The following is an 18,786-nucleotide window of genomic DNA, read 5'->3' as shown; positions in this document are numbered from 1 at the left end:
AATAGTAATATAGAGGTATATTAATTAATATATAATCATTGATGATGATGATGATGATGATGATGATGATGACGTTGCAAGTTATTCTCTAGCTATTATTGTACATATGTTACAAATCGTGAACACCTAATTTTGTTTATATGATACATTTTAAGGCATGCGCAATAGAAAGATTAAAATGTAAATATATTACATTTTAAGAAAAATCAGACTTCTTAGGGCTTAGTTAGGGCTAGCGTAACCTTAAGGGTGACGGGATGTCTCTACTAGGTGACGGGCTGTCGATAACCGAATGGCAGCCCGTCACCCATATACATACTTAGAGACAGTCCGTCACCCATTTCAAATTTTTTACAAATTTTTACCCCATAATTTCCCTCATTCTTCAGGCCCTGCCCTCTATCGGTGGCTTATTTACAGTTTAAGCTTGTTTGCTATTGTATTGGGAGCAACATTGTTTCTTTGTAGGCCTGCGGCGCAACCTTGAACAATATTGTCTTTGAGCTAACGCCCCGTAGCCACCCCATACCTCATTTCAGTTTTTAACTTAACAAAATTCTGCTTTTTATATTTTATAGTGGCACTGAAAATTCAGCAACTCAAGGAAAGTAGTTATTGATTTTTTGATCAAATATTGGTTTCCCTCATTTTTGACTGTAACTCCACAACTGCTGTCTGTCCTGAAATAAAATTTCCAGTGCATTAGTCCTTGCCCCTATTATATATATTTATCTTACTTATCACCAATGCGCTATAATTTTTGAGAAAATGCAAAAATATGCACAAAATTGGGCAAGGGTGTAGAGTACCCCCTTGATAATACGGCAAGGAACATCGTATTACGGACCAAAATGATGCAGTCGGGAATTCTTATTAAATATTTACCCCTCCCTTTTGACCCCTGACCCCTAATACAGCACTGGATTGTACACGTTATAATATATCTTACCACCGCAAGCGTCATACCACCCAGACATCAGCCCCGTCCCACCTCGCGCTGTCTCTCCGGTCACGGTGTCCCAACAATTAGTCCAGATGTCGGCCACCAGCTTACAATTCTTGTTGGCTATTCTGCAAACTGTTATATGTTACAAAAACTAGTCAATTAGCATGGGGATTAGTGGCGTAGATTTATTTTTACATGGGGGGGGGGGGGGGCCAAGGGGAATCCCGCACCATTTGGCGACAGAATAAGTTAATGTTACAATTGCGCGCAAAAGACTTTGCATATTGAAGCTAAACTGATGAAATTTGGTGCAAAAGTGGAATAAACCCACGCGAAGCGCGCAAAAATATACACTTTGGGGGCTAAAATGACCAAATATGAGGTTAATTTGGTCAGAAACACACATACAGGCGTCAGCATTGGGGGGGGGGGGTGATTGTATGGACTATCCCCCTGACAAAATATTGGGGGGATTTATCCCCCACCCCGGGATCTACGCCTATGATAGGGATTGTTGCTGGCTACAAGAGCGTATGGGGCGTCACCTTTGTTTCACAACAACTAAAAAATATAGGACATTTTTGTTTTAGCTCTAGCCCCTGGTATAACACCCTCTCCAGAAGTATTTAATTGCATTTGTCCTTGCTCAAGTAGCATTCGATGAGAATTGTGTTACACAATTCGATGCGGTTCTTGTTTTATGAGCATTTAAGCGGGTACTACACCCGGCACCCCTGGCTAGTAGATAAAGACAATTTATCGCGTCTGACGTCACCTGTCAATCAAACTCGAGCACGGTTTGTTTACAAGTGTCGTGATGATGATTTGCTGAACGCGGATTTATAACCGGGCGCCTTATTGTTAATTTTGCACCTTTCGACATGCAAACCATCTCAAAAGTTAGGTCTTTATTGTAGGAAACTTTCTTTGGTGAAGGCACCATGTCGACAATGCCTAGAGCTGCTTTTTGCCTTGCAAGTACGTAATTTTTCGCCATTTGCTGCTATTCCTTTTCTCCGATCAGCACCAGATAGATCGGTCTTCCTTTTACGCGCTGATTAAGGGCGTACTACACCCATGTATTGGTTTGATTGGTCTAAAAAAATATTTTTTCATTTATAGCTAGGCGATATATGCACGGATCATGTGAAATAAAGAAAAAATAAAATAATAATAAAAAAGGTGCTTTTAAACCATTGTATAGTAAGTCATTTTAGCCCTATATATTTTTTGTTTACATGTATCCTGGTAACTCAGATGCGTGTTTCATAACAAACCATAATATATTCTTTTCAACATGTTCAAGTAGGGGGCATGAATAGAATACATTAAATCCTTTGTTATACCATCTATAGAAATGTACTCACTGATTATAACACTGAATAAATTAAATAGGCCTAATCTCTTCCACATAGACAATTTAATAAGTACTACACCATGTATTTATCTTCTATAATGTGGTGTTAGGAAAAGAGATTAAAAAAGGCTATAAGGTCATCAAAGGTCAGGTTATAGGTCAATTGGTTCAGGTCAAATTCAGGCATCAACATGTGGTAGTCTGTGATATCATACATGTCATAATGAGGCATCAATTTTGATATTTTGTCTGTTACTGGATATATAATGGAAATATGTGAGGTGGATATACTAAAATACCTTGGGATGTAAATGGTGAGTACAATTTAGATTGCCTAGTTGAGATGAATTGGGCAAATAAATATAAAATAGTTACCAAAATCACAAAAATGAAGCTTACGGAAAACTACCTAATATGGTGGTATGGGTGACAAAAAATACAATCTTTTTCAACATTGCTGTAGTGTGGTTGTGGTAACCTGTTACCTATGGCTTAATTAAGTTTCAGTGAAATAGTGTCGCAAGTTCAAAATACAAAATATAGCTCAACATTGAAAATAGAAGCATTTTAACCGGTTCGTTTTTGTGCAATATTTATGATCTGGGAGGGATACAATTTCCGAACGGCCCGCCAAAAATTAAAATCGCTTGCCCCTCCCCCACCTCGGCCTGCCAAAAATCGCTTGCCGCCCCCCCGGCCCGCCAAAAAATCTTTGCCCCCCCTTTACACATGCCAGATTTTTTAGATCCAATTTTGCAAACTTTAAATGGTCTAGATATGTCGCGAGCGCAGCGAGCTGGAAAATTTGCATATAAAACGTTTCTGTACTATTTTCCCCAAGTATTTTTAGAGCGTTTTATTTAAAAGGCGCCCCATGAATGTGTGCCAAAATCGTTTGCCCCCCTCTCGGCTGGCCAAAAATTGCTTCCCCCTTTTCGGTTCGCCAAAATTTCTTACCCTCCCCAGGGCTCATAATTATTGCACAGGCTGTGCAGCACAGCCCCTTAGCATTATCTGAGATATGGGTAGCATCGTAGTATATACTTTACCTGCATTAATAATGTCCACGTCGAAGCCTTCTATCCTGCCCGTTTTTTCGCTTCTGTATATTGGGAAGAAAAAAGAAGCTGTAAATGAACAGACTCGACGGAACTCAGACCGGAGAGTCTCGGTAAACGGGTATGTGTCCAGGTGTAGGGGTATATTTTCGGTAAAATCAAAATTATTTGATATCAGAAGGGCATTCTTCGTATTCAGAATGCAATTCGATATGTCTGATGTGCTCTAATGTCCCACAATAAATAAAGCTGCATTGAAGAAACTGTGTTGTTTCTTTGTTGCGCTTGATGGAATCTTTTTGCGCCTTGTATAGGCCAGTTTGTCACTTTTAAAATTGGACTTTCGTCTATTCAATTGCTTGCAACTTCACTTCTTGAGGTCACGATCATTGGATTCATGTCATAATGTGCAGGATTAGATAGTGCATCTATTAACAAAACAAATTTATCCCAATATTGTTCAGTTTTAAAATTGCGAGTATTTTTCCAAGTGTAGGATACTTTTTTGGCGCAGTGTAGTTGCATCCTTCTCATTATTAGCTATTATTTGCAGTCACTTACGTGTGTGCTGTCTCGGTGTATTTATTTGTATCACAGTATGTATACTCGCACGTGTCACAATATTCACATGTTTTAAAGATACATTCATTTTTCTGCCGAAAGCAGTATGTATTGGAATTGGAACCCAAAACACGACTATTGGGTGGAATAATAGCCGGATTGCCATGACAAATCATTCTGTCAAGTACTCTAAATATTAATAGCGCTCAGGTTTGGGCTACGTTTTCCATGTTGCCACGAAGTTCTTACGGTACAAAATGCTGAATGTGTCTGCATGTCGGGCTAATGAATTATGCATTAGAAAAGAAAATGGCAGGGACGGTCATAAATTCTTTATACGGGGTTGTTGTAAAATATTTGCCTTGAAGAGTGATTATAAAAAATGTTTGACTTGATTCTGGACTTTGAAAAGAATATAAAGCTTTGAATGTGTAAAGTTTTTATTGTTTTAAAGAAGTTAATCTGAAATAAGTATCTGTGAAGGATTTTAGGGATATTTAGAGGGCATGCACCCCCCGTCTTACAAAAATGTCGATTTTTTTTTGGTGAACGGCACCTAAATAGTTCAGCCTGAGACGAATATTTAGGGGAGACCGGGGCAAAGTGGAACACGGGGCAAAGCGGAATATCCCCATTAACTTTTGTATATGCGGCCCTCAATCGCCAAGCTCATGTAATAAGAACATCACACTCACGCAGTTAACCCTCTATCTTTTTAGCCAATGCGTTGTAATTTCGTTCTGGTGCACCAGAACGAAATTCAAATTTCACGATATCTTTGCTAAACGAATTAATCTGCAAGAAATATTTTTTTGGAAAAAGTGGGAGGATGAGGCTGTGGATCACGAAATGCCCTTTTAATAGAGCTCGATGGGTTAAGGGGGTACTACACCCATTGATTTTTTTTTTGCATTTATTTGCATTTTGTTAAGAAATTACAAAAAAAATTGGACAAAGTGGTATGCAAAATGAAGGGCAAATCTTCTCGTTTTATTGGTGGCATCGGTATCAACGTAGCTTACATGCTTTTAAAAGTAGAAGCCAAAAGGTGGTACATCACTGATGATTTAAATTCACTTCATTTTGGAAAGCTTACTATCAACGGATTTCGTTAAAATTTTGGATATGTGTTGCTAACACGTTAGGGAAATAAAGTTGATATGTAAAATGGGAATAAGTGGTTCCTGATTTCTTTTATGACTTCATGAACTTGGTGCTCCACAACTATCAAAAAGGAACTGGTTAAAATGCTTCTATTTTCAATGTTGAGCTATATTTTGTATTTTTAACTTGCGACATTATTTCACTGAAACTTAATTAAGCCACAGGTAAAAGGTTACCACAACCATACTACAGCAATGTTGAAAAATATCGTATTTCTTGTAACCTATACCACCATATTAGGTAGTTTTCCGTAAGCTTAACTTTTGTGATTTTGGTAACTATTTTATATTTATTTGTGAAATCCATCTCAACTAGGCATTCTAAATTGTACTCACCATTTACATCCCAAGGTATATTAGTATATCCACCTTGCACTTCTCGATATATATCCAGTTAAAGACAGAATATCAAAATTATTCCTCAGTTTGATACATTTTGTATCACAGACTCTCACATGTGTATTCAAAATTGATGCTTAAATTTGACCTGAACCAATTGACCTATAACCTGACATACGGTGACCTAATAGCCTTTTCTTCTCCTAACAACACATTAAAGTATCAAATTGACTAATGACTATTCATCCATTGTGTAAGTGTTTATTTAATTTATTCAGTGTTATATATTTTGCAAGCACCACTAGATTTTCTATAGAGAGTATAACAAAGGATTTAATGTATTCTATTCATGTACCCTACTTGAACATGTTGAAAAGAATAAATTATGGTTTGTTATGAAACACGCATCTGAGTTACCAGGATACGGTAAACAAAAAATATATAGGGCTAAAATGACTTACTATACAATGGCTTAAAAGCACCTTTTTTATTTATTTATTTATTTATTTTCTTTTTATTTCACGTGATCCGTGCATATATCGCCTCGCTATAAATGAAAAAATATTTTTTTAGACCAATCAAACCAATATATGGGTGTAGTACGCCCTTAAGGGGGTACTACACCCCTGCCCAATTGTGTGCCTATTTTTGCATTTTTCTCAAGGGGCAAGGACTACAACTACTGCACTGGAAATTTTATTTCAGCACAGCCAACAGTTGTGGAGTTACAGTCAAAAATGAGGGAAAACCAATATTTGATCAATAAATCAATAACTACTTGCTTTGTGTTGCTGTATTTTCAAAACAGTAGTTGTAGTCCTTGCCCCTATAATATTCATATCTTACTTGTCACCAATGTGCTATAATTTTTGAGAACATTGCAAAAATAGGCGCAAAATTGGACAGGGGTGTAGTACCCCCTTAAGCTTACTGATTTTCTTTATTTTATTACTAGTATATTGTGACAAACTAAGTAGCTGTGGTGTTAGCTCAATATGCTAGGAATATATTATAACCGATGACCCCATGTTCACTTTGGCTAAATCAGCTGTATTTTTGCTGATAAGGGTACGTAAAATAGCATTCGACATCCGCCATGTTGGAGAAATTTGCCGTCAATCAAATGGGAATAAGTCTGTTTCACTATTGAAGTAGTCAGGCGGCGAATGGCATGATCGAGCACAACGTTCGCCGTACACACGACGAAATGATTGCAAATTTAAACATTTGTAATCATTTTGATCACAAAATATGATGTGAAAATACAGGTTAAGCAATGAGAACAAGTCCTCAAACATTTGAAATTTGTAGCCGAATTCCTACTGAAGACATAAATCATATACACATGTCAGATGTATATTGTATTGGCAAATATCCACAAAAGCGTTCATTATTTTGATAAATTGTCATATTTTATGCCATGTATTATATCCTTAAAACTAAACGGTGGATTTGCGAACAATTTGTCGACATAAATGACGTTATTTTTGGTAATATGCAGACGAATGGCCAAATTAATAGAAAAATACTTGTGATAAATTTATCTTCACAAATTGTCGCACTCCGAGTGACACATGGTATATTTGCAACCCTGCTGTGGATTTGCGAACAATTTATCGACATAAATGACGCTTGTGGAGAAATTATTAGGAAAAAAGGGTGTTTTTTTAGCCTAGGTCTGTCCTCCATGCTAGGTATGATCATCAAATTTCCAAGTAGCCTTTTTAGTACTTTTTTGGTCCAGTGACAACCCTGCAAGTAGGATATTTCACATTGAAATTGTTTTCTTTAGAAAGGTGATTATTTAACTTAAAAAATGAGGGGTCAACCATGTCTGTAGGAAAAAAATTAGCAAAGTTATCGGCAAATGTATTTTCCAAATTCTGTGACCGTCATTGACGGTACCGGTACCTTACAATGAATTACTGTACAAAAAAGCAAGTACCCATTATGCAACCTTTTTCAGCACAACAATCAATTTTACAGAAAAGAGATTTTATTTGAAAAAATCTTACTATCACTGTATCGTAACTTCTGTATATAAGGTGTACCAATTGACACTTTTTGACTTTCAACCTGAAGTTTCTGGTGTCCAAATTTCAATTTTTTTGTATTTCCTACACAGTTATTAAGCTATTTCTGTGGTCACAAGTTGGGAGTTGAAGGAGGCTCTCTATTATCTATACGCATCCGGGACACATGATACGTGATTATAGCCTAGTTTCCTTGTGTGTAGCCTTCTTCACTCAGTACGAAGGCTACAGCATCAATGTATTGAAAAATGCAGGGTCCATCGATCATGTCAGTAAATGAATATTTTGTTTTGGGACTGATTATTCGGACTACCACCCGGCATGCAGGTATTCCTGCATTAAATACATCAGAATTATTACCATTGCAAGATGGCTTAAAGCTAGCATTTCAAGTATCTCTTATAAGCTAATAACAAATGGTGCCTGCTGGAATCTCTTGAGGCATTGTCTTTTTTAAAGACATTTCTTCAAGTGTTTATTTTGAATTTGTTTCGCTTGTATCAATGATATTCCTGGTGAAGGTCGACTGGACCGAAAGCTTGATTTAAAAGTGATAAAGACTGCAATGTATTGACCCAGTGGTGGCGCCACGGGGGGGGGCATGAGTAAAAATCCCAAATTGATTTCCCCACCCTCCTGAAATTCACTTTGCTCCCTCAATGCCCCCAGGAAAAAAATCCTGGCGCCACCACTGATTGATCCGGGAGGGTGGGGTGCAGAGAGGGGATATCCGGATATGTGTATATGGTTGTTTACAATATCTGACGATAATAATTGGGATAGAAAGCAAAATTATACTTGGATACTTGCATATATTGAACATTGTATCCGGAGTGTCCATTATGTATCATCCAGACTTTGTCATCGTCATAATCTTCAGATGTTAATCCAGCAGCACTACCTACGAATAATAACAGGAATAGACATGTAATGTCATAGTAACAAGGAGTTTGTAATAAACATAGAGATACAACTAGATTACGTATCGTGTTGTTCCTTCTAGACTATGCCATAGTCGAATTTTATTAAAAATATGTTATTATTAGTCATGATGAACCCATTTCGTTGAACTCTAAATTATACTGATGTTTATTAAAATTAAAGTATTCAATAGTAAAATGGTCATAAGGAGTTAAAAATATCAGACGATTAGTGACAATAAAAGTAATTGAATGCAACATCATCTTGCTTAATTATAACGGCTCACTTTAATACTGCACAATTCTGATTTTGGAATCTACCAGTTTATTGATAGCGAACCCCGAAATGTATTGTGCACACATTAATTAAATCAGAGTTTTAAGCTTAAATACAATATCCAGAGTATGCACAATGGGCAAGTGGACTACGGGTAGTCTATGTTCCTTCGTGCCCAATTGACTTGGCGACAGGCTATTCATTTTGTTTCGAACAAAAGGGTTCCACCAATAAATTGGTAACTGCCCCGACAGCATTAACTGGCAGGTGACTGTCATTAAGTGATGAATAGAAAGTTATGTCTAAGCGCACCACTTGAGAAAGTGATACCATTGTTCTTGTTCATATAATACTGTATAATGATAATCGCTACATCTACTTGGATGTGTATTCGCTAACGTAGTGCACGTTAGGCCCCGTATCCATAGGCTGTTTCCTTGTGGCGTGTGCCCTTGTTCCGTATTCACTTGTTCCCATGTGACCTGCCACACAGACAACGAACCTTTGTTTTGCTTAGTGGCCGTAGCGGCCACTAAGCAGTCTGTTTGTTATCCGTGGATAGAGTGAAAAACGGGTACTTATTCAAAAGAGCATGATCTTCAAAAGTTGTGAGCCGATTGAAATAACTGTTTTGGTTTATTAAAGTTAACGATTAAAGGTTTCTTTGCATACCAAAATATATTTAATCAACTTTTCAGAAATAGAAGAAAAAGAGGGCACAATGAGGGGCCTCTTTTTTTGGGACACCCTGTACATCTGTTCCGAATTATGATAATGCCATAAACTTTGTGTTGTGATCATTTCGATCAATGGTTCTTAACAATGAAAGCATGAGCCCGATTACCTATCAACCGTCATATTCTAACACTTCAGATATTCAAATTGCAAAAATTGTGCCTAAAAAGTGTTTTTAGAAATAATTGTAGTATATTCATTTTTTCACGGTAGTGAAATAATGCCACTTACCCCCCACATCTGCTAGGCACAGTTTATCCCTTACATACCGGTATCATGTGTTTTGAATAGCTATTGTAACCCACCAACAATGTGGTTAAGGGGGTACTACACCCATTGATTTTTTTTTGCATTTTTTGCATTTTGTGAAGAAATTACAAAAAAATTGGACAAAGTGGTATGCAAAATGAAGGGCAAATCTTCTCGTTTTATTGGTGGTATCGGTATCAATGTAGCTTACATGCTTTTACAGATAGAAGCCAAAAGGAGGTACATCACTGATGATTTAAATTCACTTCATTTTGGAAAGCTTACTATCAACGGATTTCGTTAAAATTTTGGATATGTGTTGCTAACACATTAGGGAAATAAAGTTGATATGTAAAATGGGAATAAGTGGTTCCTGATTTCTTTTATGACTTCATGAACTTGGTGCTCCACAACTATCTAAAAAGGAACTGGTTAAAATGCTTCTATTTTCAATGTTGAGCTATATTTTGTATTTTTAACTTGCGACATTATTGCACTGAAACTTAATTAAGCCATAGGTAACAGGTTACAATAACCATACTACAGCAATGATGAAACAAAATGTATTTCTTGTCACCTATACAACCATATTGGGTAGTTTTCCGTAAGCTTACCTTTTGTGATTTTGGTAACTATTTTATATTTATTTGTGAAATCCGTCTCAACTAGGCATTCTAAATTGTACTCACCATTTACATCCCAAGGTATATTAGTATATCCACCATGCACTTCTCGATATATATCCAGTTAAAGACAGAATATCAAAATTATGCCTCATATGATATCACAGACTCTCACATGTGTATTCAAAATTGATGCTGAAATTTGACCTGAACCAATTGACCTATAACCTGACATACGGTGACCTAATAGCCTTTTCTTCTCCTAACAACTAATGACTATCATAATGCATCCATTGTATAAGTGTTTATTTAATTTATTCAGTGTTATATCATGGTAGGTATTTTGCATGCACCACTATAGATTTTCTATAGAGAGTATAACAAAGGATTTAATGTATTCTATTCATGTACCCTACTTGAACATTTTGAAAAGAATAATTATGGTTTGTTATGAAACACAGATCTGAGTTACTAGGTTACAGTTAACAAAAAATATATAGGGTTAAAATGACTTACTAAAATGGTTGAAAGTCACTTTATATGTAGATATATTTTATAAGTTAAGGACATGAGGTGATAAACATATATATGTACTTAATAAATTTGCAAGAAAAAAAAGAAGAGGGGTACTGATGAAAATCGGGGTATTATATCGCCTTAAGAGGCTAGGAAATAATTCCTAATATCTCATACCCAAGTTTGTATGCCTTTATCTAATCCTGCCTCACATGACAAGGACTATTTACTAATAATATAGCCCTTAAATCTGGCAGTGAGTCTCTTCAGTGTAGGAAATTTTCAGCCTTTTTTATATACATGTTTGCAATTGGGTTATAGCCATCACATGCTAACAATACAAAATAACTGATTTGTTAATCAAAGCTAGAGGCAGGTCATGGTCAGTATACTGAATGTTTATACTTTGTAATTAGGCCTATCTGTATAGAAAACTATGCAGCAAGCTACAATGGGCGATTTACTTCAGAAAAGTTCAAAATAAGTACATTACCCAAAACGAAGTCCATTATCTATAGTTAATTGAATGTTTTTTGACTCTTGTAATAACCCAGCAATGTGTGTATAAACCTGTAAAATATATTTTCTGCTACAAAATAAAAATTGGTGTTCATAAAAGCAGGGCTATGAGACAAATATCCCTGACAAAAGCTATAGCAAGACCATACTGGCTGTGTAATTTGTTTACTTTAGTGATAATGCATCTTGCACTGCATAGAAAATTATATTTAACAAATTTGAGATATTGCCAAGATGCAATAATAGTGGACATTTTGATATAATTTTCTTCGTAGTAATAATTTTGTTTCCTGTAGGTGGCTTAAAAACCTAAATGCAAAACGAGATCCTGTAGGTGACTTAAAACTTAAATGCAAAATGAGGTTTAAAAAAATGTTTTCACGAGTCAAGACGCAGGTATCATTATTAAGCTTCATGTCACTTTCTTATTGTTGAATGTACGTGCAGAGTAGGTTAAATATGAATATTAAATGTTAGACCAAAGTAGCTCAAAGTAGTAAGTACTATACACCTGATCCGTGAACTTGTCTTTTTTAAAGGCAAATTCTTGTTGCCCCACATATTGTTTACAGTTGCTAGGTGAGGGCAATTGGCATTGTCAGATCAAGCCATAAAGATTTCCCCTGCAAGATTCACTATAAGGCTGTTCTTATTATTATCCGCCAACATGATACTAATTTCCATCTTTGTTGTATTTACAGCCGGAAAGTGTAAAATAAATGTGTTTCCATATATGCAAGAAAAATTCAGAAAAACAGAATCTCCCCTTCGTAGTCCGTGTTACAAAATATGGCTCAGTAGTTCTAGGGTTAAAGTCATATACTTAGGGTTAAAGTCATACTATAGGTTAAAGTCATGTTATGACTTTAAATACCCCGTTAAAGCACCACAGTTAAGCGGCTGAGATAGTCAGTTTTCTTTCATTTTACCTCCTAAGTTTAGCTTAAAATGACCAGAAAACTTTCCTGACAGTTGTTACTAATATAAATAATACTGTACAATTTTATGGCAAAGAATGAGCAAATTAAAATTTGACCGAAATCATATAGGCCTATTTAGGCTTTAATAAGAAACACTAGGCTACTATTTCAAACACAAAAAGTGCACGGTACAGGGAGCCATGCACGCACGAGTGTACTTTTAATACAATTTCCAATGTCAAATATTTTCTATAGAAAATTGAACGGACTACGGCCCAGAACAGGCAAATATCTAAATGTCATTGTTGACAGTGAATGATTCATATCCCCGGGATTTATGTACAGGGTGAGTCAAAAAAAGTGCAATAGAGAAAAGAATCCATTTTTATTTAAGAACCGATTTGAACCTTTTAGGTTTTAAAACATTTTATAAATGATATATCCATTAGTAACCTTTTGTGAAAAAAACTAAGGAATTAGCATTTACCGTTTTGTTTTTATGACCCATTTTATAGCGATACCCAATTTTAATGTTTGTCCAAGAAACGTCTAAAATTTGAATGACAGCCCACTCTGTGTATAAGGTAGATTTGGAACAACTGCTATTTTCTTAACCTCATTGGCATTGAAATAAAATGGAGCACCCAAATTGTTATTGTCCTTGGTCTTGTTTAAGGAAAAGAAACATTATTTGTTTTTATTTTCATTTTACCTTTACTTTAAAGATGTTTATTCTATATCAAAAACATATACATATGTAGGCGGATTTTTTCAAATGTCGAAATAAAATGCGCGAAAAATTGAAGTGGAGTGAATTATAAAACATCCAGTAGTTGGACATATTGGGATTTAAAAAACTGGAGTTGGAGTCGAGTGAGGTATGAAGGACTTATAAGTAATGTTAGAAAGTTTGTTTGAACATAAAAAAAGAAATTGAAATAACGCAAAAATCAACCTTATTAAGGTAAAGTCAGTTTCAGAGCTGGTGCCTTTATCGTGCATTGTGTGCTCTCATTCAAAATACATGGTACCTCGTGGACAAATAATGAAATTGGATATCGTAGCAAAAGGACTCATAAAAATTAAACGGTAAATGTGATTGACTTCATTTTTTCACAACAGGTGACTATTGAGTGTGGTATTTATAGAAAGTTTCAATAATTGGAAAGTTCAACGTGGTTCTTACACAAGTATCGATTCTTTGCTCTATTGCACTTTATTTGACTCACCCTGTATACATTACTTTTTCAAAGGTTTTCATGGGTACCTGTCACCTGATACATGGAAAGAAATTTGAATAATTTCCTTTGTGTTTTTCCAACTTAAGGATCTACTGACCCGTGAATTCTGTACAGGTAAGAATTATGTTCATTACAGGTAGACTTAGCAGTCTAAACGCAGGACAACCGTTCTTTTGTTCTGCTTAGTCGCGCTAAAAGTCGATCGATACATGTTAAAATCAGCACAATTCCGAGATACACCTTTTTGCTATGAAATTTATTTTCTCGGTCAAATATAAAGCAAAATTTTTTTTTTCTTCAGTAATGTCAAATAAAAACATAGTGCTTGGATGAACATTTTTTTAAAATCCTGGTGTTAAAATTAAGCATCAAATTGTGTCTTTTAGTGTGATATTTTTGATTTTTATAGGCCTTTAGTTCGCCCGTGAGCTTTTTGCAGAATTCATTTTTAGCGTCTCAAACTAATATAGTTTGCTAAAGAAAGATATTTCCCACCTCTGTAAAGCACATCGTGTGGGTCTATATATTATAGTTTTGTCAGAATTTCCGTTTTTATTTTACCCTTTTCCCCTCCATGCTCCGAAAATGTCAAACTTAGTACTTTACCTCGAGAGCAACCAGCACAAATAATCGATATTTCAATTGTTGTCAACCTAGGTCCCTTTTCCATTGAAAACCAGGATTGCCTGACCAGCGATTTGGTAGCCCAAATCCCCAATTCTGGTAAATGAGGTGGATTTTGGAAATTTGCTCCCGTGATAGCCTGCAATTTCAATTTATAGGGGCTATGGATTCCATGATTATGAAAACCATTTTGTCTGTTTGTTTGTTTGTTTGTTTATTTATTTACCTAGGATGAGGTCCATGGGAAAATCCACTGTCCAAACCTAGAAAATTTCGCGTGTTATTAGAGGGGATTTTAATTTTCTGTCCCTCCTATCTCCAGGTGAATTTTGAATGACCCCCCCCCATCGCGGGTTGGCATTTTCATTACACCCTTCAGACTTGCGTTCGGGTTTGTGTAGGCCTATTTGTCATAATTTAGCGCTATAGGACCTACTTTCTAAATGTATAGCTATAGCCGTGCTATATAAATATTATAAGGTACCGGTATGTAATATTATGTAGGCCTATATGGGGGTGGGGTGGGTACTCAACACATTTGAACCATGACTTACAATGCAAGGCTCATTGTTACCATAAATGATTTTTCCTTTAGGTCATTATAATAGGTTGTTATAAACTTCCGTGTTTAACCTTGTATTGTTTTGGCTGCTTCATTATGACTTTCGGTGGGTTTAAGCAATTTCAAACAAACACAAACAAAAGGCACTATACCGAAACACTAGGTAATTTCTTTGCTATATTGAAGTTCTGGCAAAACTGTATCCAGGCCGGGCACCCAGAGATATCGATCCACAATGCTAGTATTTCACGCGTGGATTTGAAATTTTTCAACTGGTATTCAAAATTATGGAATCAAAACGGAAATTCTGACAAAACTATAATATATAGACCCACACGATGTGCTTTACAGAGGTGGGAAATATCTTTCTTTAGCAAACTATATTAGTTTGAGACGCTAAAAATGAATTCTGCAAAAAGCTCACGGGCGAACTAAAGGCCTATAAAAATCAAAAATATCACACTAAAAGACACAATTTGATGCTTAATTTTAACACCAGGATTTAAAAAAAAAGTTCATCCAAGCACTATGTTTTTATTTGACATTACTGAAGAAAAAAAAATTTGCTTTATATTTGACCGAGAAAATAAATTTCATAGCAAAAAGGTGTATCTCGGAATTGTGCTGATTTTAACATGTATCGATCGACTTTTAGCGCGACTAAGCAGAACAAAAGAACGGTTGTCCTGCGTTTAGACTGTTAGGACTATTAAATTTAGTTACGATGCTAAAAAGTATATAGGCCTATATTAAGCGACTTCCTTTTCCAATTTTTGCAGTTATCAATATCAATGTTTCAAAATTCATAACCATAGATCTGGGCCAAGAATTATATAGACCTAAGCAAACATGCAAACATTTATTCAGACAAAATAGGTAGAAAATTAAATGAATTTTGTTTGAAAATTGTATTGAAATGCTCTTAATAGTGAACTTTCAAAATAAAAAATTGTGCAGCCCGTGCAGTTTTTATATTACTTTATATATCCCGGTAAGTTAGGTTGCATACCTCTGCTTTAGATTGACGAGGATGACACTCTCATCATCAATGACAGGTGAAAAAATACGTTCACATCATTGCCGCATTTTGAAATTCGCGATATACATGATATAATACACATTTTATGGCAAATGATTAAAAACTGATATACCTTTATGTACAGTCCTCGAAGTAAACTTTTTAAATCTAAAGATATGTACTTAAAGTGTATGTAGCTGGGATGAAAAGCAGACGATCAATTAAAAATATTGACCTTTCGTATTGAAGATATCATATTTTTCCCCAAAACACCAAAACAAATTAGGCATTTTGGGGGGAAAATGTCTATCATCGGCTTGTCATCCCAGCTACTTTTTACACTTTTTCATTAGATTTATAAAGTTTACTTCGAGGACTTTTATATATCAAGAAAATTGTATTATATCACGAATTTCAAAAACTCAAGATTATTTGATATCAGAAGGACATTCTTCGTATTCAGAATGCAATTCGATAATGTCTGATGTGCTCTCATATGTCCCACAAAAAAAACTGTCCAAACGCTCATAACAGAGCCCTTAACAGCGGTCTTAAAATTCATGTATATTATACAAAATCGGGATTAAAGATACATAATTATAGAAAAGCGAGTCTCAAATCGCCATTTGCCAATTTATGAGATACAATCCATATAATTTTGGGCCACCTAGTGTTTTTTCGGGCCAGTTGGAAATACTTCCAGCTAGCCCGGAGGCCTAAAAAGTTTTGCCTTTAATTTGAGTCATGTGATTAGTTCGTAATCAGACATAGACTGTAAGGTACTAATTTCGAGGAGCATAACAAACACCAAATTGGTGTCATAACAAACGCCAAATTATTGTCGTATGACCTGACATGCATGCATTCTTTTGTCGAGAGTCCCGGTCGAGAGTTGACATGGTCTTTCAATTTGTGCCGAGTGGATTCAATAGATAACCTCTGCCCCACTAATCCCCAGCTATTGTCTGAAATTGCTCCTCGGAAAATATATTATAACAACTCAGTCCTCAAATGATAACGACCAAAAGATAAATGACCGACTATCATTGAGGACTGAGTTCCGCAGTCTAGCTCGTAAGTAGGCGACAATTATTCGGTTTTGGTTACTGCGCGCTGCGCGACTCAATTAAATCCCAACATAGGGATAGGGCTATTAATAAAGGAGATGTTACAAGGGCTCCTGCTCCTTGTCCATGGGCCCCGGGGCTCTTCGCCCCTGACTGGTACCCATAATTTTAATGAAATATTAGCAAATTAATATTGAGTCATATCTTACCTACGTTAACCACGCTAGGTGATGCTGATCCATTCTGCATGGACAAACTGACAATGGCAATAATGAAGGCCGCTAAGGCAAAACATACCGCAGCAACTAACAACACAAGATACAGTTTACCATTTCCACTTTCGGAATTAGCAGATTCCATGATTACAGATAGGTTTTGTCCTCTTGTATTGTTCTTATGTGCAGTAGTAAAGTAAAACGTTCTGTCTGTCTCTCAACGTGCGTTTAGTATGTGACCGTTATTAATCACGATTATCGCACTTTCAGTTTCCCACGCGTTTGAACGGGAATTGGATTGCGTACTTTTTCGATGTCTAGTGAGCAAATTTTTCAATATTTTGAGAAAATGATGTCAAATTTTCTATTCTGTATTGTTTGGTAATAATGTCTTTTGCCAATAGTATGTTTAAAGTTGTAATTTTGTGTTTTTGATCGCAAAGATCGGATATTTTCGTTCCCGATTCGAATTCTGAACCCTTCGCAAGGGTGCCGATTTCGGCAGAACTTTGACGATAATTTTGCCTTTTTGAACACTAAAATGCTTTCGATCCTTAATTTTGTTTCAACCGAGTCTTAAATTAGCAAGCACAATACGGTTGGTACCACTTTTATATACATTGATGAAATTTTAAAGATTTTTTCAAGTTTCTAACCGGCGCAAATCGTTAAGTGTGTATTTCCCATTGACATCCAAAATGGCGTAAGCCAGTCCTCAATATACATGTACATAGGTACGGCGTATATAGGACTGGCAAGCGAGTCTAACCGTTATGCAGTCTTCACTGTTGCATTGGTTCTTATGTGCAGTAGTAAAGTATGTTCTGTCGGTCTCTTTGTATGTGAACGTGCGTCTATTTAGTATGTGATATGCAGTATTCACTGGGATGATACGTCACATGCAAGGCCTCTATACAGTAGGCCTACTGATATTCGCCGTCGAATTTCACGCTCCCTGGCTTTTATGCTCGATCGAAGCTTGTTCCTTTGTTATGCTAAATCCTTTCCCTATTTTATGCTGGATCTTGAAGCTTGTTCCTTTGTTATGCTAAGTGAGCGTCCTCCTTTTTTCTCAACTTTCCTGGTCCTTCCTATCACAAACAAAGAGGGTCTGTGTTCCTATACAGCTGAATGAGCATGAAAATAGTGTATCCCACTATCAAGCTACTAGTAGAAGACGATTTCACAAAATAATCCTAATCCAGAGGGAAAAGCCGATCCGGGAAACCGATTACGCTATTCAACGCGAGTCATGGGATGACCAGCACAACTTCAACAGCCCACTCATTTGGACATCTTTTGTGTTTACCATGCAGCACTGAACAGTACACACACACAATCTCAATGGGGTTGTCTATAGACCACTTGACATCACTGTTTATCAACAAAGGCGAGGGACTCGTCTATCGATATGCTCGAACGAGCCGCTACACTGTTCAATGGCTTTCCTGTACTATATGAAATATGGCGGGCGATTTAAAATGCACGTGCCCTTAGGGGGGCGCAACACTAAATCACTACGCATTTCAGGCGGTGGTGGAAGCGATATCGCAATTTTTGACGTCGCCATTGGATTAACACATAATCATGAAATCTTAACAAACAATTCTAAATTTGTTATGTGGTGTCAAAGAAAAATTATCTTACTCTAAAACCGTTGGGGTACGACAATGTACCACACTGTACGTATGTTATTTTTCAATTTATAAATGCTAACCGTGTATTTTGAATGGGGCTGTCAGCCTTGTATTTTCGCCAGCCTCGAACGTCACGTGTCGCGTGACCTATGCCGACGCATTTTATGTAAGAACGAAATTCGGCTAATATAGTCCATAGTGTGTAT

The 18,786-nt window shown here is 36.2% G+C and overlaps 1 protein-coding gene across 2 annotated transcripts in view; it reads right to left on the bottom strand.

Moving 5' to 3' along the window:
• Positions 1 to 18,169, bottom strand: part of LOC140146093 (arginine-binding periplasmic protein-like) — a 68,963-nt gene extending 50,794 nt beyond the window's left edge. The window contains exons 1-5 of one of the 2 annotated variants that reach the window (XM_072167845.1): positions 17,600 to 18,169; positions 16,938 to 17,260; positions 8,268 to 8,358; positions 3,353 to 3,405; positions 950 to 1,078 (exon numbers count right to left, since the gene is read on the bottom strand). In XM_072167845.1, coding sequence (XP_072023946.1) covers positions 950 to 1,078; positions 3,353 to 3,405; positions 8,268 to 8,358; positions 16,938 to 17,088 — 424 coding nt within the window. In that variant the 5' untranslated portion in view covers positions 17,089 to 17,260; positions 17,600 to 18,169. Of the gene's footprint in view, positions 1 to 949; positions 1,079 to 3,352; positions 3,406 to 8,267; positions 8,359 to 16,937; positions 17,275 to 17,599 lie in introns of those variants that run through there. The other variant, XM_072167846.1, reaches the window with a different exon arrangement.
• Positions 18,170 to 18,786: the final 617 nt, after the last annotated feature.

The sequence above is a fragment of the Amphiura filiformis genome, chromosome 2 (assembly GCF_039555335.1).
Source record: "Amphiura filiformis chromosome 2, Afil_fr2py, whole genome shotgun sequence".
Lineage (NCBI taxonomy): Eukaryota > Metazoa > Echinodermata > Ophiuroidea > Amphilepidida > Amphiuridae > Amphiura > Amphiura filiformis.
Note: the sequence above shows the minus strand (reverse complement) of the source record. Positions and strands in the feature narration are given on the sequence as shown.